Source organism: Diaphorina citri, unplaced genomic scaffold (assembly GCF_000475195.1).
Source record: "Diaphorina citri unplaced genomic scaffold, Diaci psyllid genome assembly version 1.1 scaffold2676, whole genome shotgun sequence".
NCBI classification, from domain to species: Eukaryota; Metazoa; Arthropoda; class Insecta; order Hemiptera; family Psyllidae; genus Diaphorina; species Diaphorina citri.
In genome coordinates, this window is record NW_007380093.1 from 1,014 (window position 1) to 25,853 (window position 24,840).

At 38.0% G+C, this 24,840-nt stretch overlaps 2 protein-coding genes across 9 annotated transcripts in view; both read right to left on the reverse strand.

The window, feature by feature from the left end:
- Positions 1-1,142: 1,142 nt before the first annotated feature.
- On the reverse strand, positions 1,143-14,598 carry LOC103519339 (proton-coupled amino acid transporter-like protein CG1139). 8 transcript variants are annotated; one of them, XM_026830891.1, is made up of 4 exons: positions 14,337-14,598; positions 3,227-3,475; positions 1,996-2,146; positions 1,143-1,597 (listed from the first exon to the last, which is right to left on the reverse strand). In XM_026830891.1, exons 2-4 carry the CDS (start codon positions 3,418-3,420, stop codon positions 1,328-1,330), a joined length of 615 nt encoding a protein of 204 aa, XP_026686692.1. In that variant the 5' UTR covers positions 3,421-3,475; positions 14,337-14,598; the 3' UTR covers positions 1,143-1,327. The 8 variants fall into 8 exon arrangements, with proteins under 8 accessions (XP_026686692.1, XP_026686690.1, XP_026686689.1 ...); XM_026830889.1 differs by having other exon boundaries at positions 3,227-3,492; XM_026830888.1 differs by having other exon boundaries at positions 3,227-3,566; positions 14,337-14,597.
- The window catches only part of LOC103519340 (proton-coupled amino acid transporter-like protein pathetic), a 24,084-nt gene continuing 4,940 nt past the window's right edge, over positions 5,697-24,840 (reverse strand). Inside the window, exons 2-4 of the mRNA XM_026830883.1 lie at positions 22,784-22,945; positions 20,856-21,277; positions 5,697-6,130 (exon numbers count right to left, since the gene is read on the reverse strand). Of these exons, the coding sequence (XP_026686684.1) occupies positions 5,871-6,130; positions 20,856-21,277; positions 22,784-22,945 (844 nt within the window). The 3' untranslated portion in view covers positions 5,697-5,870. The remainder of the gene's footprint in view (positions 6,131-20,855; positions 21,278-22,783; positions 22,946-24,840) is intronic.

Below are 24,840 nucleotides of genomic sequence, written 5' to 3' on the forward strand. Positions count from 1 at the left end.
AGAGCCGCCCGGGGCGGATTTTATTCTGATGGGATAAGGTTCGTTCTCGGAACGGCTGGATTTTTCCTATTCTGTCTTCCTTCCCTCTTCGATTTCGGGACGATAAGACCCTAGCAGTTACCAGTTAACTCTTTCAAACCTCTTCCAAAAAATCATTCAGAACTCCTGTTTCCTCATTCCAACAGGTGGCGGATCAATATTACGGCGACCACGACATCCGCTTCTACATGCTCCTCATTTTCTTCCCCATCCTCCTCCTCTGTTGGATTCGCAATCTCAAGCATTTAGATTCGTATAACTTTAATTTTCATAAACTTTTAAAAGATGGTGTCGAAAGATGGGTGTGTGTGGATAAAAAGTGTAAATGTGCGTTGAAATTAACCCCTGATAGGAAGTGTCTTCTAGAAAAGATGAATGACCATAATCACGAGATTCACGACCTAAAGGGAATATGAAAGACATCGTTTATAATCTTATATTATAAGAACGAGATCCATTCACATTTCACACACTGATCGCTCTATCTCGAGAACCACAACACCTAGAAAGCTGAAATTTGGTAGGAATATTCCTTTTATGGTCTAGGTGTGCAATAAGAAAGGATTTTGCGAAAATCTAAACCGATCCTGAGATATGATCAATTTTTGATCGCTAAAATCACCATAAGAAATACACAGAGTGCAGAGACTGAGGGAGAGAAAACTTTTCCTCGCTCGCCTAATATTGAGTTTCGTTTATGTTTTTAGTTTGATAAAAATACAAGTTCGGCCATGCCTTTTCCACAAGCTTGGCCATGCCTCGGGATGAACTAGCGGGATTCCGGAGCGAAGCGACGGAATTCAGCTAGTAAATCTTATATTATAAGAACGAGAACTCATTCACATTTCACACACTGATCGCCCTATCTCGAGAACCACCACACCTAGCAAGCTGCAATTTGGCAGCGATATTCCTTTTATGCTCTAGGGGTTCGGCCATGCCTTTTCCACAAGATTGGCCATGCCTCGGGATGAACCACAAGATTGGCCATGCCTCGGGATGAACTAGCGGGATTCCGGAGCGAAGCGACGGAATTCAGCTAGTACATACATAATTATGTAGATTATAAAAGATATATCAGGTCAATTTATCAATTCACCTAGGTAGGTAATACACATGGGTAATTGTGGTGAATGGTGAACTATTACCAACCAAATATTTGTACGTAGGACGTACATAGGAGCGATAGGGCCTTCTCTAGACTGGCCCTTCCCATAGGTACAGTATAGGTACAGCCTCTACTATAGTCATCCGAAAATGACCCTCAAAATACTCGCACCAACTTGCATCAACAGCATACCCCGTGCTGCGTTATCGCCATGAAATAATCAACACAATACATTTTCGCAAGTGCCATTACATGGCACACAAATGAGGTTCGTCCATAAGCCCCGATAAGAAGGAGTTTTGATAAGACGATTTCCGGGAATACGTACCGTCCGTACGGAGCAAGCCACCTCACAGACGGGGGACCTTCTGATAAGGCCGTTTCCGCTATTTCCGGATATGTTAGACTAGGGATTTTCTTCTTTTTGCATAGCACGTACTGGGCCACTACCTGGAATGGGAAATAAAACGGTGAGATTGCGGATTGCGTCACTGCGTCAGCTTGGGGGCTAGCGCGCCGGCCTTGCGCTAGGTTGAAGGTGCGATTCCCGCCCGGAGTGAGCTTTATCCTAAACGGATAAAGTTCGTTCTCGGAACGGCCTGCTTTCTCCTAGGATCCTATCCTATCCTTTTTCTTTGGTTTCGAGACGATACCAATACGTCAGCTCTTCAATGTATTATCTGTTTGTTCCAAGCTAACTTCTTTTGAACGGCGCGGCGTGTATCTTAAGACCCGGTTTTTTTGAGAAAGTTCTACTCGTACATTTCACTAAACTACCTAGTGTATAATTGATTAAGGAGCGCGATAGAGCTCCGCCCCGCCAAGTCAGTTTGACAGTAACAACTTACCATCATATGGATACAATAACAGCTGAACAGGCCAATCACAATGGTACCTATAATGCCCACAAGGTAGCCAGAATTCTTGAACGCATGAGGGATGGCCAAGATTCCCGTACCGAGACTAGCTTTCAGCATGTGGAATAAAGTTTCACTATACCTGCGATGAAGGAGAAGAAAATGATGAAAATAGGGTGTGGCTTTTGGTGGTCCTTTTTTTCCTGCAATATTCATATTGTTCATAGACCGTATTACTGTACTTATTGCTGTTATTCGCCTTGAACGCAGGAGGCCTGAGTTCTGTTCCCTGTAGGTATTCAGTTCCCTTTTTTGTCTGTACTGAGTTCTGTTCCCTCGTAAGGACGATAGATTAGTTGATTGTAAAGGTGTGTGCAAACATAGTCGACCGTCCGTCGATCAACCAGGTGAATCTGTGCTATCGAGGCAGTATGGACGGTTCAGTCGATGTCTATCGACGGTCGGTCGATTATGTGTGGAGACACACACCTTTAGATGTATTGGAAGATGACAGCATTTTCAATGCTATGATGATGACCACAAAAATTGTGACATAAATTTAATATTTCCACAATTTCGCACAAGGTACATATTAATTAGATTTCATAGGTAGGTCATATAAAGTAACAGTACATCACACAGACTGTTGAGTGAAAGGGAAGGTTATTGATTGGTTTTGATTGACCGAACAAAGTGAGTTCTGATTTTGAACTCAGCTATTACAAAACTGAGGTAAAGGTCTGTACAGTAGAACCTCGATTATTTCAACTGATTGGGACCGAGGGTAGTTGAAATAATCGAAAGTTGAAATAATTGAAATTCCGTATAAAAAAAAAAAAAAAATGAAAAAGGGGGCAAAATTTAGATACAAAAGAACAAAATGGTTAATAAATACCCCTTTTGAACTAGTTTTGGAGTTGAAATAATAGAGAGTTGAAATAATCGAGGAGTTACTGTACTTACTTACTTTCCGTGAAGAAGAAGAAGAAGAAGAAGAAGAAGAAGAAGAAGAAGAACAAGGAGAATAGGCAGAGGAAGGAGAAAGAGAAGGAGAAGAAAAGGAAGAAGAAGAAGAAGAAAAAGAAAAAGAAGAAGAAGAAGAAGAAGAAGGAGGAGGAGAAGAACTTGGGACTTACGACTTACGAGAAGAAGAGAACAAAGAGTCGAAGAGTTTAATATGTTATTTGAGTAGGTACATAAGTAGTTTCGGACAGGTACTTACGATGTTGCATGTTTTACTTTACGATGGTCGTACGGTTCATAGGCCACAGATTCCTGGTCTTTGCTGTGGTTGGAGTCTGGAAGATCTGTGTTGTGATTGGTGTCTGGAAGATCTATTGTGAACACTGGGCTCCCATTGGTTGGCTTGGGATCAGGAAGTGTCGTCATTTCAGTCCTGTCACTTTGATCTGTCATTTTAGTCTTTTTAGACTCAATACCTACTTTGTTAGTTTTTATCTTTATTTAATTGCTATGACGATGTTTATACTTTATAGCGATTTATTTAATGAGATGTTACCGATTGGGTCTTTTGCAGGAACGGAATTTGTTCCTTGCCTTCTCTATTGAAGTTATTAATCTTTCTTTAGGTATGAGCAATTTTCAAGGTGCTTCTGTATATTGCATCCGCTATCTCTTTTCTAATAAATAAAAGATAAAGAAAACAACAGTGTTAACCAGGTACCCACTTATAGTAACAGATATGCCTTTCGTTTGTCGGACTGTTCAGTTGCTTGCATTTCCGGAATAAGAATACTTGGATGCGGAAAGAAAGTTGAATTTTTTTCAAAGTCAAGATTCCTTTTAAGGTGTACTCTTGTCTAGTCTAGTCTATAGATGTACTATATGATCCTATCAGATTGCTTAAATCCACAAGTTTAACTTAAATTTAAGTTTAAGTTAATCTTTGTGGACCCGGTCAATAATCCATCGCCATACTGCCAACAAAAAGTCTTGCACAAATCAAATGAAACTAATCAGCAGACTCCATCATACACGTAAATTACATTACCCATATGCCACATATTTAACCTTGCAAAAAGATTCTCACAAGATTGAAGCCACAAGGCTATATCTTCGAAGATGTACCTACATGCGAAATATTAATATTATTAATCATTTTAGAGCGTGATAATTCAAGTTCACTTCTGGTTTCGGATTTAAGATTGTTATTGTACATCCGAAATTATATTGTTTTAGCATCCTCAATTTAATCTCCAAAGGTAATCAGCAAAGTACTGAAAAGGATATTAGTATTCTTTTATCTTAGGTACTAGGAAGGTAGCTAATAATTTAGTGGATGATCCCTAAGAATCCTAAGATACTTAATAATTTTAATGGGTGGCCTATGATACCTAGGTATAATGATGTACATACCTAATGATAATAATGTAGGTACTCGTGATTACCTCTTTTTATAACTACTCACCTGATTTTTGTTTTTGTTGAATTTTTAAAATTACTACTATGTTTACCTTTCATTAATGAATTCCTAGATATTATTATATAAATATGATGTTCTTATGATCAGACTGCCTGTCTAGGATTGGTCATTAAGTAATTCTACATTTGACCTTTAAGATGGCAAACTTTTTGAACCAATCATAATGTCATTAGCACCCTAACCTATATTCGTATTAAGCGCCTGGATTAGAATACTGTTGGGTTTGTGGTAGGGACCGGAACAAGGAAAAACAATCCATTACAACCTATAGTTAATATACATTATGTAGTTCGTAATGATTAAAAATTAGAAGTAGATATAAATATATACAAAAGAGTACACACAAGTAAGTACCTACTAAAAATGGGACTTAACTCTAAGAGTGTAGGACCTAAAGCTCTCAGGTACGATAAAGTATATTGTACAGTGTACACAAATCACAATAAATGACTATAGCTTAAGACCTTAACATTTTTCAAACACAAATTTAAAGTACGAGTAAATAAATAGAGAAGAAAATATGTACAAAAGCTAAAAATATCAATACATATGTACCTACATTTTTTCATCACTCGACTTAGATTTGCTCGTAGGTGCAGCAAGGAAAGCTACTCTTTTGAATATCAATACTTTTAAATTATTATTATTATTTTTTTTTTTTTAGCAAGAAGTCGTCTGCCTGTCTCTTTTAAAATAAGACAAGTTAAATATGTTTGTATTTCAATCATTGATCATTCAGTGACACCAAAGACCCCGGCATTGAGTTATCTGGGATTAACCACCAAGCTTAATCTCACGATATTAATGTTCCATATCGCACAATACAATTATTTAACAATATCACTGCCTACTCATTAGAGCCAGTGTCATAAATACTGATAGCTTAATATGTACCAGATACCTACTCTACAGGCTGGGTGCAAATTCAGGGAACAGTTCGATAAAATGGAACGTTTTTGACTTCTTTGGACCATATCGGCCGTACACACCCATATAAAGACACACTATCAATTTACTATCACATTATGAGTGATTGAGTGATCATACTATCCTATTATTCTCATTTATAAATACTTACATGATTTAAATTTGAAACAAATTACAAAAATCTCTTAACATTCACATCACAGTTTCGCCTTCCAAGCCGTTACCTATTCACATTCACGACCCAATAGTGTGCAAGTTCGACATTCAAAGCTAAAAAAAAAAAAAAATCCCCCTCCCCAAGAGTTTTCCAAAAAAGAAGCTAAAAAAATGCCTCCTCCTCAAGAGTTTTCCAAAGAGAAAGCTCCTCAAAAGGCTTTCAAGGTAAAAAGTTCCTCAAAAAGGCTTCCAAGGTAAAAAGTTCCTCAAAAGGCTTCCAAGGTAAAAGCTCCTCTAAAGGCTCCCAATGTAAAAAGCTCCTCAAAAGGTCAAGAGCTCCTCAGACTTCCTTCTTATGGAATATCTCCATATACATAGCGCTCACGGATGCATTTAATCCAGTCACGAAGCCCACCAGTCCTATTAGAATAACCAGGATATTCTTGAGGACGAAGAACACTTTGCCCGCCCCCTGGTGGTGGTCCCAGAAAGTTAGCAGGTCCACAATAGCGGGAAATCCGATGGACATGAACGGGAGACAAAGGGCTCCGTTGAAGGAAATGAATAGCTCCAGATTGGGCACCATCACGGCGCACAGAACTGAAAATAGAGAGAAAAAATATAAGAATTTATTATTACTTGAAGATGTTTGGTAGAGGGAACTGTAACTACTGAGGTATTATTATCCCGAAATTGAAGAGAGAAGAAGGACAGGATAGGAGAAAGCCAGTTGTTCCGAGAACGAACCTTATCTGTTTAGGATAAAATCCGCCTCGGGCGGAAATCAAACCTGCAACCTAGCGCTTACAAGGCAGGCGCACTACCGTCCAAGCTAACTAGGCTGGTTGTCATTCAGAACCAATATAATATGTACCTACCTACCTGTATCCTATATTTTTTATCCATCAATTCCAGTCCCTCCAAATAAAATCCTTACCCATTCATATAAGTTTATACCAGTCATCCAATATTGTGAAACCAGTCATAAGAAAATGGTGAAAATACGTACACGTTAGAATGACAATGGCAGTCCGAAACACATACTACAGAGTCCGATAAAACTCCTGTACCCTCTGGTTACTTTAGAAGTTTGGACTCTTAAGAGGGTAGCTTTCCCGATTTCTTTAATTATTATGATCAAAAGCTTCCATAGTTGATGATCATCAAAAGTGTTTGCGGGCCGGACCTCGAGAAATGTACCTACGCGCCACGGTTCGGCCGCTATTTAAAGCCAAATCTTTGAAAAAATTCAAAAAGAGGTCTCAGTGCTCAGGCATTTAGATTTCAGCCAAAGTCGCTCGAATTTTTCGCAGAGATTCGATAAATTATTTAGATCAAAAATATCCTCGGGCCCCGTTTTCAGAAGGTACCGTTATTCGGGACCAAAGTTCCGCTATTTAGGGCTATACAGGGAAAAAGCTCCAAAGGAACTAGCGCTTTCAAAAATTGAAAATAAATGTTAGCCTGTTATCTCAGGGACTTTATTCCACACTGTATAGTCATAGATTAAAGTAAATGTTGGAGTTTTACTGATTTGCCGATTATATTAGGCAAGTGACTTTTATCCTATCCTTTTTCTTTGGTTTCGAGACGATACCAATACGTCAGCTCTTCAATGTATTATCTGTTTGTTCCAAGCTAACTTCTTTTGAACGGCGCGGCGTGTATGTTGAGACCCGGTTTTTTTGATAAAGTTCTACTCGTACATTTCACTAAACTACCTAGTGTATAATTGATTAAGGAGCGCGATAGAGCTCCGCCCCGCCAAGTCAGTTTGACAGTAACAACTTACCATCATATGGATACAATAACAGCTGAACAGGCCAATCACAATGGTACCTATAATGCCCACAAGGTAGCCAGAATTCTTGAACAAGTGACTTTAAAAATAGATATTTAGAAGATTATCTAGTAGGTACCCATAGGTATGTGGATTATGTCTTACGACTTAAGAGTAACTTGTGAATGGAAACTAATTATTGAGGTAGGTGTGTACCTACGTAAGTATCTACAGAACACATTTTTTTAGAATCTAGATTAGGTAGGTATGTAGGTACAACTCTTTCCTATACGAGTGGGTACCTACTATCCGAGATTTTTCGGTTAATGTACCTGGATAGTCTTGTGGAGGTGGTGGATGATGGTGGATTATTTTAATGCCCAATCCCCCCACGACATGGCGCTGCGGACAGGATCCACAGGAATATAGCTAAAGAAAGGATTGTTCTAATGTTCCCCATGCTCTTTCCTTATACAAGTGAGTACCTACGTTAATGTACCTGGATAGTCTTGTGGAGGTGGTGAATGATGGTGGATTACTTTAATGCCCAATCCCCCCACGACATGGCGCTGCGGACAGGATCCACAGGAATATAGCTAAAGAAAGGATTGTTCTAATGTTCCCCATATTCGCCCCCACGACAACTATACGGAGAAAAACACATGTCTTAATATAATAACAGCTCGTGAGAGCCTATCGCCTAGCTAGGATTATTTCTGACTAGGGGGGCACTCAGCCACTCTCGCACTACGAGACAAGAGTTTAATTCCCTTTTATTAGGTACCTACTTATTAGTACGCCGCGCATTTGCAATCCATCCTAGTCTAGAAAACACTCGGCAAATTGCACACACAAAACCAATAAAATTTACGAAATAAAATCAAAATTACAGTATAAAAAAATGAGCTGTACCTATATGAGTCCCTACATGGTATTCCAGTGTTCAAACACCTTAATAGAGTTATTGGAAAAAAAAACTTCCATTTCATTGGTCTTTAAACCAATGCCTGTTGCGAAAATAACGTCACACTACACACTTGCATGGTCTATTAAAAGTAACGCTACAATGAAGTGTCAGAACGTGTAACAGGTAAGATTCTATTTTTATTAGGTACTAAAGGTAAAACAAATAGATACACTATTTAGGCAGAAGACTACGTAGATACCTAGGACAATAATAGTCATACGGACCTATTACACATAAATTACTCACTCAACAAGGAGGTAACGCTGTGTTGATATTGACCTGCCACTAACAGCCTTGACTTGCAGACATGACCTGCCTTACCCCGAGAGATAACCTAATAACCCTCACCCAACCTGGCGAGGTTGATGCTAATTGATATTCTTCTTGGAATTTCAGTACTGACCAGACTGCAAGTGAAATAAGTTACGCCTTCAAAGCACGTCGGACTGATAGGTCTTTTTGAATGAAAAGAGTGCCAGCCTAGTGAGAATGGAAGACAGTCTGCCTTGTAAGCGCCAAGTCGCGGGTTTGCTGATTCGTGTCGGACTGTTGGTCTAATCGCACGTTGGATGTCAGTCTTTTTGAATGAATTCACGTCTAGTGCCAGTCTAGTTAGCTTGGAAGGTAGCGCGTCTGCCTTGTAAGCTCTAAGTCACATGTTTGATTCTTCCCTTGGGCGTTTCCTTTCCTTTTATTTAGTTAGCCTAGTTATCTTGGAAATCAAACCTCGTCAGAAAAATGAGGTATTCGTTTTAACTTCACAATTATTCCTTTCGTTTGTCGGACTGTTCAGTTGCTTGCATTTCCAGAATAAGAATACTTGGATGCGGAAAGAAAGTTGAAATTTTTTCGAGTCAACATTCCTTTTAAGGTGTACTCTTGTCTAGTCCAGTCTAGATGTGCTATATGATCCTATCAGATTGCTTAAATCCACAAGTTTATCTTAAATTTAAGTTTAAGTTAATCTTTGTGGACCCGGTCAATAATCCATCGCCATACTGCCAACAAAAAGTCTTGTAAAAATTAAATGAAACTAATCAGCAGACTCCATCATACACGTAAATTACATTACCCATATGCCACATATTTAACCTTGCAAAAAGATTCTCACAAGATTGAAGCCACAAGGCTATATCTTCGAAGATGTACATGCGAAATATTAATATTATTAATCATTTTAGAGCGTGATAATTCAAGTTCACTTCTGGTTTCGGATTTAAGATTGTTATTGTACATCCGAAATTATATTGTTTTAGCATCCTCAATTTAATCTCCAAAGGTAATCAGCAAAGTATAAGGAATTTTAATTGTGTTAAGCATATTTAAATGCTTGTCACAAACATCGTTCCCCGATTATTTCACCTAGATAAATTTCATGACATGACTTGGACTCGAACCACCAACCTCCAGATCCGAAGTCCAACGCGTTAACAACTGCACCACTGAGGTTGGTTCAGCAAAGTACTGAAAAGGATATTAGTATTCTTTTATCTTAGGTACTAGGAAGGTAGCTAATAATTTAGTGGATGATCCCTAAGAATCCTAAGATATCTAATAATTTTAACGGGTGGCCTATGATACCTAGGTATAATGATGTACATACCTAATGATAATGATGTACATAGGTACTCGTGATTACCTCTTTTTATAACTACTCACCTAATAATTTTTGTTTTTGTTGATTTTTTTTTTTTAAATTACTACTATGTTTACCTTTCATTAATGAATTCCTAGATCTTATTATATGAATATGATGTTCTTATGATCAGACTGCCTGTCTAGGACTGGTCATTAAGTCTGCATTTGACCTTGAAGATGGCAAACTTTTTGAACCAATCATAATGTCATTAGCTCCCTAACCTATATTCGTATTAAGCGCCTGGATTAGAATACTGTTGGGTTTGTGGCAGGGACCGGAACAAGGAAAAACAATCCATTACAACCTATAGTTAATATACATTATGTAGTTCGTAATGATTAAAAATTAGAAGTAGATATAAATATATACAAAAGAGTACACACAAGTAAGTACCTACCTACTAAAAATGGGACTTAACTCTAAGAGTGTAGGACCTAAAGCTCTCAGGTACGATAAAGTATATTGTACACAAATCAAAATAAATGACTACAGTCGAACCTGGATAAACGAGACCTGGATAAACGAGAAACCTGGATAAACAAGAAATTTTCAAATCCCCTTGATTTTCGGGCCAAAAACCTGGTTTAACGAGAAAATAAAACCTCTATAAACGAGAAAATGGCCCCTTTTTTGCTAAGTCCCACGCTCATTTTATTTGATGAAAGACATACATATTTTATTATTAAAGGTTAACTTGGACAATACTTGGATTCTAATGAAGCAGTTTTTTTATTGCTACGAAATAAAGACATCCAATAGTTTGTATATCAATAAATTAATATTCCACACCGACCCGACCCCGAAAATCAGTCTCTAATTTTCACTCACAAGGCTAAGTGCACTGAAAATGGACAGGATATACATAGGTAGATATATTTTCAACATCAATTTTGGTAGGTAGAAAATAGGTACGCAATTAATCTAATTGTTCTAATTGGCCCCATTAGGCCAATAGTGAGGTTGTAAACAAGGTTCACTGAACTTCTCCCTTCAGAGAACAGTTACCTCACCTTTCCTTTGGAAGAAATTTGATAGAGCGAACTGTGACAACCGAAGGTCTTATCTTCCCGAAATCGAAGAGAGAAGGAGGGCAGGGTAGCAGAAAGCCAGCCTTTCCGCGAGCCAACTTCATCTGATTAGGATAAATTTCGCTCCGGGCGGGAATCAATCCCACGACCTAACGCTTATAAGGCAGTTATGCTACCTTCCAAGATTCTTGAACGCATGAGGGATGGCCAAGATTCCCGTACCGAGACTAGCTTTCAGCATGTGGAATAAAGTTTCACTATACCTGCGATGAAGGAGAAGAAAATGATGAAAATAGGGTGTGGCTTTTGGTGGTCCTTTTTTTCCTGCAATATTCATATTGTTCATATACCGTATTACTGTACTTATTGCTGTTATTCGCGTTGAACGCAGGAGGCCTGAGTTCTGTTCCCTGTAGGTATTCAGTTCTCTTTTTTGTCTGTACTGAGTTCTGTTCCCTCGTAAGGACGATAAATTAGTTGATTGTAAAGGTGTGTCCAAACATAGTCGACCGGCCGTCGATCGACCAGGTGAATCTATGTTGTCGAGGCAGTATGGACGGTTCAGTCGATGTCTACCGACGGTCGGTCGATTATGTGTGGAGACACACACCTTTAGATGTATTGGAAGATGACAGCATTTTCAATGCTTTGATGATGACCACAAAAATTGTGACATAAATATTTCCACAATTTCGCACAAGGTACATATTAATTAGATTTCATAGGTAGGTCATATAAAGTAACAGTACATCACACAGACTGTTGAGTGAAAGGGAAGGTTATTGATTGGTTTTGATTGACCGAACAAAGTGAGTTCTGATTTTGAACTCAGCTATTACAAAACTTAGGTAAAGGTCTGTACAGTAAACAGAGTGAGTTCTGATTTTGAACTCAGCTATTACAAAACTTAGGTAAAGGTCTGTACAGTAGAACCTAGATTATTTCAACTAATTGGGACCGAGGGTAGTTGAAATAATCGAAAGTTGAAATAATTGAAATTCCGTATAAAAGAATGGAAAAGGGGGGCAAAATTTAGATACAAAAGAACAAAATGGTTAATAAATACCCCCTTTTGAACTAGTTTTGGGGTTGAAATAATAGAGAGTTGACATAATGGAGTTTCTACTGTACTTACTTACTTTCTGTGAAGAAGAAGGAGAATAGGCAGAGGAAGGAGAAAAAGAAGGAGGAGGAGAAGAAAAGGAAGAAGAAGAAGAAGAAGAAAAAGAAGAAGAACTTGGGACTTACGAGAAGAAGAGGACAAAGATTCGAAGAGTTTAATATGTTATTTGAGTAGGTACATAAGTAGTTTCGGACAGGTACTTACGATGTTGCATGTTTTACTTTGCGATGGTCGTACGGTTCATAGGCCACAGATTCCTGGTCTTTGCTGTGGTTGGTGTCTGGAAGATCTGTGTTGTGATTGGTGTCTGGAAGATCTATTGTAAACACTGGGCTCCCATTGGTTGGCTTGGGATCAGGAAGTGTCGTCATTTCAGTCCTGTCACTTTGATCTGTCATTTTATTTTAGACTTTTAGGGTAGTATTTTTAGACTCAATACTTTGTTAGTTTATTTAATTGCTATGACGATGTTTATAGCGGTTTATTTAATGAGATGGGTCTTTTGCAGGAACGGAGTTTGTTCCTTCTCTATTGAAGTAATTAATCTTTATTTAGGTATGAGCAATTAGCAGTGCTCCTAAATATTGCATCCGCTATCTCTTTTCTAATAAATAAAAGATAAAGAAAACAACAGTGTTAACCAGGTACCCACTTATAGTAACAGATATCCGTATTGCACTATTGTATACATATAGTCTATATAGGTACATAGATATCACATCAGTTTGAATGCACTGCAATAATGGGTGGATAATCTTTTACATGGATCTGCCAGTAATACAATAATATTTATTAAGGTGTGTCCACACACTCCCGTCGATCGACCATCGATTGATGTCGCACCTCTTCACACTGATTCAAATCTTTACACTGAGAAAAACTAGGGTGCCGGCAGCCCAATCCGGCACTCTAATATTGAACTCTATAGCGAGAAGCTCGACACTATAAAAAAATATATAGCATTCCAACAGCCTAAATCAGGGGAAGTAACCCAATAATAGAGTTCTTCTACCCTAAACTTGTGGCACCCTGTCATCATCATCATTTTTTTTTTTCTCAATGCCTCTTTACAACATAGATTCAAATCTTCACCTCATCTATCAATCAAATCAAATCAAATCATGGTATCTTTGTGTTTAAGCAGAGAGCTTTCTCACAACTTTGTGGGTATCACAGTATTACAAGTCTTTCATTTACTCAATCATCATATTTATTATTGCTCGTCTCTTTGACTTGTAATGCCGCCACTGGTCGCTCCTCGATTTTAAAGTAGCTACTCAATTGTCCTCACGAGGCTGAGTGCACCCCGAACTCCAAGCACAGAGCCGAAAAAAACCTCGGCCCCGCCGGGGGTATCGCTCGTCTCTTCTGGTCGGTCGCTACTCGATTTTAAAGTAGCTACTCAATTGTCCTCACGAGTCTGAGTGCACCCCGAACTCCAAGCACAGAGCCGAAAAAAACCTCGGCCCCGCCGGGAATCGAACCCGGACCTCCTGCGTGCAAGCCTAGTGTGATACCCACTCGGCCACGGAGGTTGCTTCTTCACCTCATCTATGTGTGGACACAGCTCTACATTTCATTATGAAATTTTGGGACAAAGTGATTTTGATAGGTAGGTACATTGTGTGATAGGTCTCTAGATTTTCAGGGATACCTTCTGATAAAGATCCGCACTATATTAGGTACCTACCTAGAGAGAGTTGCTATATCCACTACTCAATAGTATGTATATCTTGGCAAAAGAAATATTTTATTTGGATACCTAATATCTGTATCCGGATAAAAAAAGATGATGAGTACCCTAAGGCATCCTTAAGCTGCCTTATCGTATCTAAATTAAGTTGTGATCTAATATTATATTATTTATTACTATTTCCGAGAAATTTCGAAAAAACGTAATCTAAGATACACAATGTTACCTATATAGGTAGGTACCTATACGTAAATTCCATCGAACTGAGTACCTACTTATATATCTACCTAATCTAAATATAAATAAATATTAGATTCCGAAGTTATATAGAATGGAATAGAAAATACTCTGCCTATACTGAAAGAGTGAGATTAAAAAGTCCCTTTAGCCCCAATAGTGCTAAACAAGGTCCAATGCCAACACATACGTAGATACCTGCTCACCAAAAGTTATGAATAAATTACTCAATGAACAGTGAACACACGTAATACAAAATAATGTTTTAGTATTGGGTAATTCAAATAAATTCCAAACAACTTTATTCAATCACACCCCTCTAGATTATTAAACAATTACCAATGAGTAGCCCTAAGAAGACGGTTTAAAAATTAAAAATTCACAGGTTTAACACAGACACTTTTACAAAGAAAAGATCACTTATATAAAAATATATTTTCACTCAAAAAATCGCACTTTTACACGTGACCAACACTCGAACTCGAACTTAAAATTACATCAACTTGCAGGAGTTGTAAAAAAAGCAAAAGTTGCTGATCAGGTTTTGCCCGTGTGCTGGATTAGGAAAGAGAATCAATCACGGAGAAACTTGGCTAGGAGATTCTCTCATGAGGAGAGAGGAAGATAACCACTGCAACGAGGAGTACAGGGTATACTCTGTATACAGAGTCCGATAAAACTCCTGTACCCTCTGGTTACTTTAGAAGTTTGGACTCTTAAGAGGGTAGCTTTCCCGATTTCTTTAATTATTATGATCAAAAGCTTCCATAGTTGATGATCATCAAAAGTGTTTGCGGGCCGGACCTCGAGAAATGTACCTACGCGCCACGGTTCGGCCGCTATTTAAAGCCAAATCTTTGAAAAAATTCAAAAAGAGGTCTCAGTGCTCAGGCATTTAGATTTCAGCCAAAGTCGCTCGAATTTTTCGCAGAGATTCGATAAATTATTTAGATCAAAAATATCCTCGGGCCCCGTTTTCAGAAGGTACCGTTATTCGGGACCAAAGTTCCGCTATTTAGGGCTATACAGGGAAAAAGCTCCAAAGGAACTAGCGCTTTCAAAAATTGAAAATAAATGTTAGCCTGTTATCTCAGGGACTTTATTCCACACTGTATAGTCATAGATTAAAGTAAATGTTGGAGTTTTACTGATTTGCCGATTATATTAGGCAAGTGACTTTAAAAATAGATATTTAGAAGATTATCTAGTAGGTACCCATAGGTATGTGGATTATGTCTTACGACTTAAGAGTAACTTGTGAATGGAAACTAATTATTGAGGTAGGTGTGTACCTACGTAAGTATCTACAGAACACATTTTTTTAGAATCTAGATTAGGTAGGTATGTAGGTACAGCTCTTTCCTTATACAAGTGAGTACCTACGTTAATGTACCTGGATAGTCTTGTGGAGGTGGTGAATGATGGTGGATTACTTTAATGCCCAATCCCCCCACGACATGGCGCTGCGGACAGGATCCACAGGAATATAGCTAAAGAAAGGATTGTTCTAATGTTCCCCATATTCGCCCCCACGACAACTATACGGAGAAAAACACATGTCTGAATATGATAACAGCTCGTGAGAGCCTATCGTCTAGCTAGGATTATTTCTGACTAGGGGGGCACTCAGCCACTCTCGCATTACGAGACAAGAGTTTAATTCCCTTTTATATTACGTACCTACTTATTAGTACGCCGCGCATTTGCAATCCATCCTAGTCTAGAAAACACTCGGCAAATTGCACACACAAAACCAATAAAATATACAAAATAAAATTAAAATTACAGTATAAAAAAATGAGCTGTACCTATATGAGTCCCTACATGGTTTTCCAGTGTTCAAACACCTTAATAGAGTTATTGGAAAAAAAAACTTCCATTTCATTGGTCTTTAAACCAATGCCTGTTGCGAAAATAACGTCACACTACACACTTGCATGGTCTATTAAAAGTAACGCTACAATGAAGTGTCAGAACGTGTAACAGGTAAGATTCTATTTTTATTAGGTACTAAAGGTAAAACAAATAGATACACTATTTAGGCAGAAGACTACGTAGATACCTAGGACAATAATAGTCATACGGACCTATTACACATAAATTACTCACTCAACAAGGAGGTAACGCTGTGTTGATATTGACCTGCCACTAACAGCCTTGACTTGCAGACATGACCTGCCTTACCCCGAGAGATAACCTAATAACCCTCACCCAACCTGGCGAGGTTGATGCTAATTGATATTCTTCTTGGAATTTCAGCACTGACCAGACTGCAAGTGAAATAAGTTACGCCTTCAAAGCACATCGGACTGATAGGTCTTTTTGAATGAAGTGAGTGCCAGCTGCCTAGTTAGCGTGGAAGACAGCGCGTCTGCCTTGTAAGCGCCAAGTCGCGGGTCGTTGATTCGCGTCGGACTGTTGGTCTAATCGCACGTTGGATGTCAGTCTTTTTGAATGAATTTAGGTCTAGTGCCAGTCTAGTTAGCTTGGAAGGTAGCGCGTCTGCCTTGTAAGCTCTAAGTCACATGTTTGATTCTTCCCTTGGGCGTTTCCTTTCCTTTTATTTAGCTAGCCTAGTTATCTTGGAAATCAAACCTCGTCAGAAAAATGAGGTATTCGTTTTAACTTCACAATTATTCCTTTCCAGGGCCGGATTAGCCCCCCCGCAGGGCCCGGGGCAGTTTCAAAGGCGCGGGGCCCCCAGGACCTATACCCCCCTCCCTACTAGAAAACACTTCTATACCTACCTAATTCATTTGTATCAATCTTTACCTATGAACTACGAGTTTTGTTATTAAAATGTATTTTGCCGTTTCAGTTGAAGTTTTAATGTTTGTGAGCACATCTTTCATGCAAAATATCATGCAACATTCTTTTTTTTTTTGAGAAAAAAAAAAACATAATATCTAGTGTAAGTCCTCAAAGCGTGGGGCCCCCAAAAGCGCGGGGCCCGTGGCAGTCTGCCATTCTGCCTTATGGGTAATCCGGCCCTGTTCCTTTCGTTTGTCGGACTGTTCAGTTGCTTGCATTTCCGGAATAAGAATACTTGGATGCGGAAAGAAAGTTGAATTTTTTTCAAAGTCAAGATTCCTTTTAAGGTGTACTCTTGTCTAGTCTAGTCTATAGATGTACTATATGATCCTATCAGATTGCTTAAATCCACAAGTTTAACTTAAATTTAAGTTTAAGTTAATCTTTGTGGACCCGGTCAATAATCCATCGCCATACTGCCAACAAAAAGTCTTGCACAAATCAAATGAAACTAATCAGCAGACTCCATCATACACGTAAATTACATTACCCATATGCCACATATTTAACCTTGCAAAAAGATTCTCACAAGATTGAAGCCACAAGGCTATATCTTCGAAGATGTACCTACATGCGAAATATTAATATTATTAATCATTTTAGAGCGTGATAATTCAAGTTCACTTCTGGTTTCGGATTTAAGATTGTTATTGTACATCCGAAATTATATTGTTTTAGCATCCTCAATTTAATCTCCAAAGGTAATCAGCAAAGTACTGAAAAGGATATTAGTATTCTTTTATCTTAGGTACTAGGAAGGTAGCTAATAATTTAGTGGATGATCCCTAAGAATCCTAAGATACTTAATAATTTTAATGGGTGGCCTATGATACCTAGGTATAATGATGTACATACCTAATGATAATAATGTAGGTACTCGTGATTACCTCTTTTTATAACTACTCACCTGATTTTTGTTTTTGTTGAATTTTTAAAATTACTACTATGTTTACCTTTCATTAATGAATTCCTAGATATTATTATATAAATATGATGTTCTTATGATCAGACTGCCTGTCTAGGATTGGTCATTAAGTAATTCTACATTTGACCTTTAAGATGGCAAACTTTTTGGAATATGATAACAGCTCGTGAGAGCCTATCGTCTAGCTAGGATTATTTCTGACTAGGGGGGCACTCAGCCACTCTCGCATTACGAGACAAGAGTTTAATTCCCTTTTATATTACGTACCTACTTATTAGTACGCCGCGCATTTGCAATCCATCCTAGTCTAGAAAACACTCGGCAAATTGCACACACAAAACCAATAAAATATACAAAATAAAATTAAAATTACAGTATAAAAAAATGAGCTGTACCTATATGAGTCCCTACATGGTTTTCCAGTGTTCAAACACCTTAATAGAGTTATTGGAAAAAAAAACTTCCATTTCATTGGTCTTTAAACCAATGCCTGTTGCGAAAATAACGTCACACTACACACTTGCATGGTCTATTAAAAGTAACGCTACAATGAAGTGCCAAAACGTGTAACAGGTGATTCTATTTTTATTACTAAAGGTAAAACAAATAGCTACACTATTAAGGCAGAAGACTACGTAGATACCTAGGACAATAATAGTCATACGGACCTATTACACATAAATTACTCACTCAACAAGGAGGTAACGCTCTTAATAATTTTAATGGGTGGCCTATGATACCTAGGTATAATGATGTACATACCTAATGATAATAATGTAGGTACTCGTGATTACCTCTTTTTATAACTACTCACCTGATTTTTGTTTTTGTTGAATTTTTAAAATTACTACTATGTTTACCTTTCATTAATGAATTCCTAGATATTATTATATAAATATGATGTTCTTATGATCAGACTGCCTGTCTAGGATTGGTCATTAAGTAATTCTACATTTGACCTTTAAGATGGCAAACTTTTTGAACCAATCATAATGTCATTAGCACCCTAACCTATATTCGTATTAAGCGCCTGGATTAGAATACTGTTGGGTTTGTGGTAGGGACCGGAACAAGGAAAAACAATCCATTACAACCTATAGTTAATATACATTATGTAGTTCGTAATGATTAAAAATTAGAAGTAGATATAAATATATACAAAAGAGTACACACAAGTAAGTACCTACTAAAAATGGGACTTAACTCTAAGAGTGTAGGACCTAAAGCTCTCAGGTACGATAAAGTATATTGTACAGTGTACACAAATCACAATAAATGACTATAGCTTAAGACCTTAACATTTTTCAAACACAAATTTAAAGTACGAGTAAATAAATAGAGAAGAAAATATGTACAAAAGCTAAAAATATCAATACATATGTACCTACATTTTTTCATCACTCGACTTAGATTTGCTCGTAGGTGCAGCAAGGAAAGCTACTCTTTTGAATATCAATGCTTTTAAATTATTATTATTATTTTTTTTTTTTTAGCAAGAAGTCGTCTGCCTGTCTCTTTTAAAATAAGACAAGTTAAATATGTTTGTATTTCAATCATTGATCATTCAGTGACACCAAAGACCCCGGCATTGAGTTATCTGGGATTAACCACCAAGCTTAATCTCACGATATTAATGTTCCATATCGCACAATACAATTATTTAACAATATCACTGCCTACTCATTAGAGCCAGTGTCATAAATACTGATAGCTTAATATGTACCAGATACCTACTCTACAGGCTGGGTGCAAATTCAGGGAACAGTTCGATAAAATGGAACGTTTTTGACTTCTTTGGACCATATCGGCCGTACACACCCATATAAAGACACACTGCTTACTATTCCATACACACGTGACTGTGAACTATATTTATTATACACGTGATCCGCCCATGGATTGAATTTCAATAAAAAGTTTGTTTTTATAACACTTTAGAGCCGCTGGTCAATAAAAGAAAAGACCAGTTATTGGTTTTTTTCTTCTGAACCAGTTGACAGGGAACAGGTCAATAAAAGTTGAGACCATGCAGTTATTGAGAGCAAATAAATAAACTACACCCTCAGTATACCAAGTCTGGACACTGAAGGCTCTAGAAATCAGACTGTCTAGCTCTAGAAGCGATAAATAAATAACTATTATCTAATCTTCTAATGTTAGTAGGGCAGGTATCTTGTTTGTCAAGTCCAGATCATGTTTAGCAAAAGTTCAACGAAAAAAGGCTCAGCAAGAGATTTAGTCTTTCATTTCGGCATTACTTTTATGTTAATTTGCTGTCGGATTTTCCCCTTTTTCATAGCTACACAGCAAGTCTGGACACTGAAGGCTCTAGAAATCAGACTGTCTGGCTCTAGAAGCGATAAATAAATAACTATTATCTAATCTTCTAATGTTAGTAGGGCAAAAAGGTATCTTGTTTGTCAAGTCCAGATCATGTTTAGCAAAAGTTCAACGAAAAAAGTCAAGGCTCAGCAAGAGATTTAGTCTTTCATTTCGGCATTACTTTTATGTTAATTTGCTGTCGGATTTTCCCCTTTTTCATAGCTACACAATCTACACATATTTCCGAGTATTGCCATAGAATCTTGGCCTCAACTTCTAGTATCTATTCTATTTGAGGAAAATTCCGATTTTACGTCCAGTTTTTTCCTGTAAGAGACCGATGTCTCTTCATTGGCCGACACGCACAAGAACTGAACAACAAACACGAGACATGGAATCTTGGAATGACAAGTATAAAATTCCATCTGATAATCTGATTTGTATGAAAACAAATAGAGAACACCCCAGACATGATTATCAGCAAAACGACTATGTATATCAAACTCAATACGACTAAATCAGTTCTTTCTCCATTCTCCATAGACCTGTTCTTTCTCCATTAGGCTCTAGTTACTTGCCTCGGGCGGAAATCAAACCTGCAACCTAGCGCTTACAAGGCAGGCGCACTACCGTCCAAGCTAACTAGGCTGGTCGTCATTCAGAACCAATATAATACCTATATCCTATATTTATCCATCAATTCCAGTCCCTCCAAATAAAATCCTTACCCATTCATGTAAGTTTATAGCAGTCATCCAATATTGTGAAACCAGTCATAAGAAAATGGTGAAAATACGTACACGTTAGAATGACAATGGCAGTCCGAAACACATACTCCCACAGGAGCGTACACGCGTTCTTCTCCAGCTTCAACTTGATATAGCGATTCCACATAATATCAAACACTATATAATGTGGAATAGCAAATGTACAGAAGATAGCCACAGATTGCATCACTCTCACCGCCTGTGCCAGCATCTCGGTCGGTGGCAAATTCAACGTGATGCTGCCAGCCACTTCTTCCCCGTACTTGAGGTAGCCGAAAAAGCCGAAGGCGGCATAGATGATTGCTATCGACAGCATGGCCACGTTGAGAACGCCGAACTTGCTGCTGAACTTTTTCGGGTTCTTCATTTCGTTTTCGAGCGGCATGATCTGGGTGGAGAAAGAAAAAGGAATTAATTTGTTTGAACCGCTACGTTTCCACTCGACGACATTTTTGCTGCAGTAAAAAAAAACAACAGATTGTGTGGAGGTGTTTCAGTCGGATGTCCAAAGAAACATCTTGAAACATGGCTCCGCTATCGTATCCATACGACCTCAATGTCTTAAAAACTTATTGTAGACCTTATATGTGATATATGTAGACCTAGGTATTTGATTGCAGCTCAAGAAAGTTCACTGATTGAGGAGCTTTTGAAAAAAAAAAAAAAAAAAAAAAAAAAATTAAAAAAAGCAACTAATTAGTCGCTCCGGGCGGGAATCAAACCCGCGACCTAGCGCTCACAAGGTAGGCGCGATTCCAAGCTAACTAGGCAGGCACATGACAGTACTAAAGACAAAGAGATGTACAAATAAAATTACTCAACCAATTTGCAAGCGGTAAACAGCGCGATCACTTGGGTTACCTTAACCTTAGACTTGAGATTAGGATCGAGCAAACCTTGAGACAAATTCGGAAGCATGTACAAGTTTAAGGTACCTTAGGTAACAGGTACTCATAGGTTAGGTATCTGCGTTTTCTTCTAATTACAGAGTGCAAAGATTAGTGTAAGGTTGTCAGGCGTCAATTATTCCAATGCACCTAAATGTTTCAAATTAGGGTTTTTTTTTTCTCGGTACGTATGGGTAGGTCGGTATATGGTGAAGTCAATATCACAATGGGTTTGTTAATGAAAATTGGGACAGCAAATTGGCTTGCAAAAAGAATGAATGGAGCACAATTGGATGGGCGTGAAAAGTGATATGCATATTTTTTTGTCGGGCTGCACTCAGCCTTAAAAATCTCATGGAAGAAAGACAAGATAAGGTGTTATATGATCTAAACATGGCTTTAGTACTGAGAGCGACTAAAAAAGAATAGAATAGAATACACCCTGGTTATACTACCAGAATAAGACTGAAAAGTCCCTTTACCCCCGCAGTCTAAACAAGGACTACCTATGTACTAACATTTTTTTCCCTTCTTTTTTTCCAGGGTGGTATAAGTGCTTATATCCTACATCATGCACTGCCAAGAGTCCTTTATCAATTCAATGCACCTAAATGTTTCAAATTAGGGGTTTTTTTCTCGGTACGTATGGGTAGGTCGGTATATGGTGAAGTCAATATCACAATGGCTTTGTTAATGAAAACTGGGACAGCAAATTGGCTTGCAAAAATAATGAATGGAGCACAATTGGATGGGCGTGAAAAGTGATATGCATATTTTTTGTCGGGCTGCACTCAGCCTTAAAAATCTCATGGAAGAAAGACAAGATAAGGTGCTATATGACCTAAACATGGCTTTAGTACTGAGAGCGACTAAAAAAGAATAGAATAGAATACACCCTGGTTATAATACCAGAATAAGACTGAAAAGTCCCTTTGCCCCCGCAGTCTAAACAAGGACTACCTATGTAGGTACTAACATTTTTTTCCCTTCTTTTTTTCCAGGGTGGTATAAGTGCTTATATCCTACATCATGCACTGCCAAGAGTCCTTTATCAATCGTGACATTAGGGTACCTCAAGGAATACAGATGTACTTACCGCTTGGCATACATTTACTTACCGCTTTCAAGTTGCTGGCTACAAAGATGACGTAAATGCAGTTGGCACCGAGTTCACAGATGATGAGGAAAACCAGAGTGACTTTCCTGGAAATGCAAAGGACAAAACAGACAAGGTAAAATTAAAATAATATCCATCCATTCCAGCAGACATCAAAATCTACAAGTATTATGTTAAAGATTTAAATTGGTTTATAATAGAGAGAACTGTAACAACGGAGGTCTTATCGTCCCGAAATAGAAGAAAAAAGGACAGGATAGGAGAAATCCAGCTGTTCCGAGAACGAACTTTTTTGTTTATGGTAAAATTCTCTCTCGGTGGGGATCAAATCCGCGAACTAGCGATTACAAGGCAGGCGAGCTACCCCCAAGTTAACTGACTCCACTTTTCAATGAGTCTGATCCTTAAACAGAGAACTCCATTTTCTACTTCCTATAGGTATGTGTAACGGAGTTAGGATCTGACTCATGGACTGAGTACTGAAAAGAGTAGTTCTCTTTAATAACTCATTGTGTCATTCACTCTTTATAAATCTTTGGTAAGTATACTTAGTTACATCTATAAATTTCAGTTCTTTGTAAAATTCTCTCTCGGTGGGGATCAAATCCGCGAACTAGCGATTACAAGGTAGGCGAGCTACCCCCAAGCTAACTGACTCCACTTTTCTTCAATGAGTCTGATCCTTAAACAGAGAACTCCATTTTCTACTTCTAACTTCCTCTTCTACTTCCTAAAGGTATGTGTAACAGAGTTAGGATCTGACTCATGGACTGAGTATACTGAAAAGAGTACCTAGTTCTCTTTAATAACTCATTGTGTCATTCACTCTTTATAAATCTTTGGTAAGTATACTTAGTTACATCTATAAATTTCAGTTCTTTTTTACAACTCACTCACACACACTCTTTACAAATCTTTAGTAAGTTATGGTTATCTATAATTTTTAGTTCTCTTTTATAACTCATTGTGTCATTCTATCTTTACACATCTTTGGTAAGTACGGTACTTAATAGTCATCTATAATTTTCGTAATCGTCACAAGGGGGTCGAACTTGGCAATTGAAGCATGGTGTGCGAGTTATGACTACAATGCTCTTGTCATGTGCTCAACCACGTTGTTAATGTACCAGCTTTATCATTCTCATTTGCATAATAATCCATTGTTCTTTAAGTGAGGGATTGTTCTTGGCACCCAGACACCTAACTGTTTGGCCTGACTTAATTGAGTAAGAGAATGATTTTTCTTTTCAATTGTAAAGCTACTTACATAGATAGCTAGCAATTAAACAGAAGCTGCCCTACATTACCTATAATCTGCTAAAGAAAAAGTTAAAAAGGCCATATTCTTTCAGGTTGTCATCATTTCGTTGTGTTCTAACATGACCATCCTCTGGTCCATAGACTTTACGTAGATTCAAATCAGTTCTTTTTTACAACTCACTCACACACACTCTTTACAAATCTTTAGTAAGTTATGGTTATCTATAATTTTTAGTTCTCTTTTATAACTCATTGTGTCATTCTATCTTTACACATCTTTGGTAAGTACGGTACTTAATAGTCATCTATAATTTTCGTAATCGTCACAAGGGGGTCGAACTTGGCAATTGAAGCATGGTGTGCCAAAGGACAAAACAGACAAGGTAAAATTAAAATAATATCCATCCATTCCAGCAGAAATACCTGGACATCAAAATCTACAAGTATTATGTTAAATATTTAAAGTGGTTTATAATAGAGGGAACTGTAACAACGGAGGTCTTATCGTCCCGAAATCGAAGAAAAAAGGACAGGATAGCCAGCCTACTTAGCTTAATTGGTAGTGCGTCTGCCTTGTAAGCGCTAGGCCGCGGGTTCGATTCCCGCCCGGGGCGGATTTTATCCTGATGGGATAATGTTCGTTCCCGGAACGGCTGGCTTTCTCCTATCCTGTCTTCCTTTTCTCTTCGATTTCGGGACGATAAGACCATAGCAGTTATAGTTCCCTCTGTCAAACCTCTTCAAAAAAAAAAAA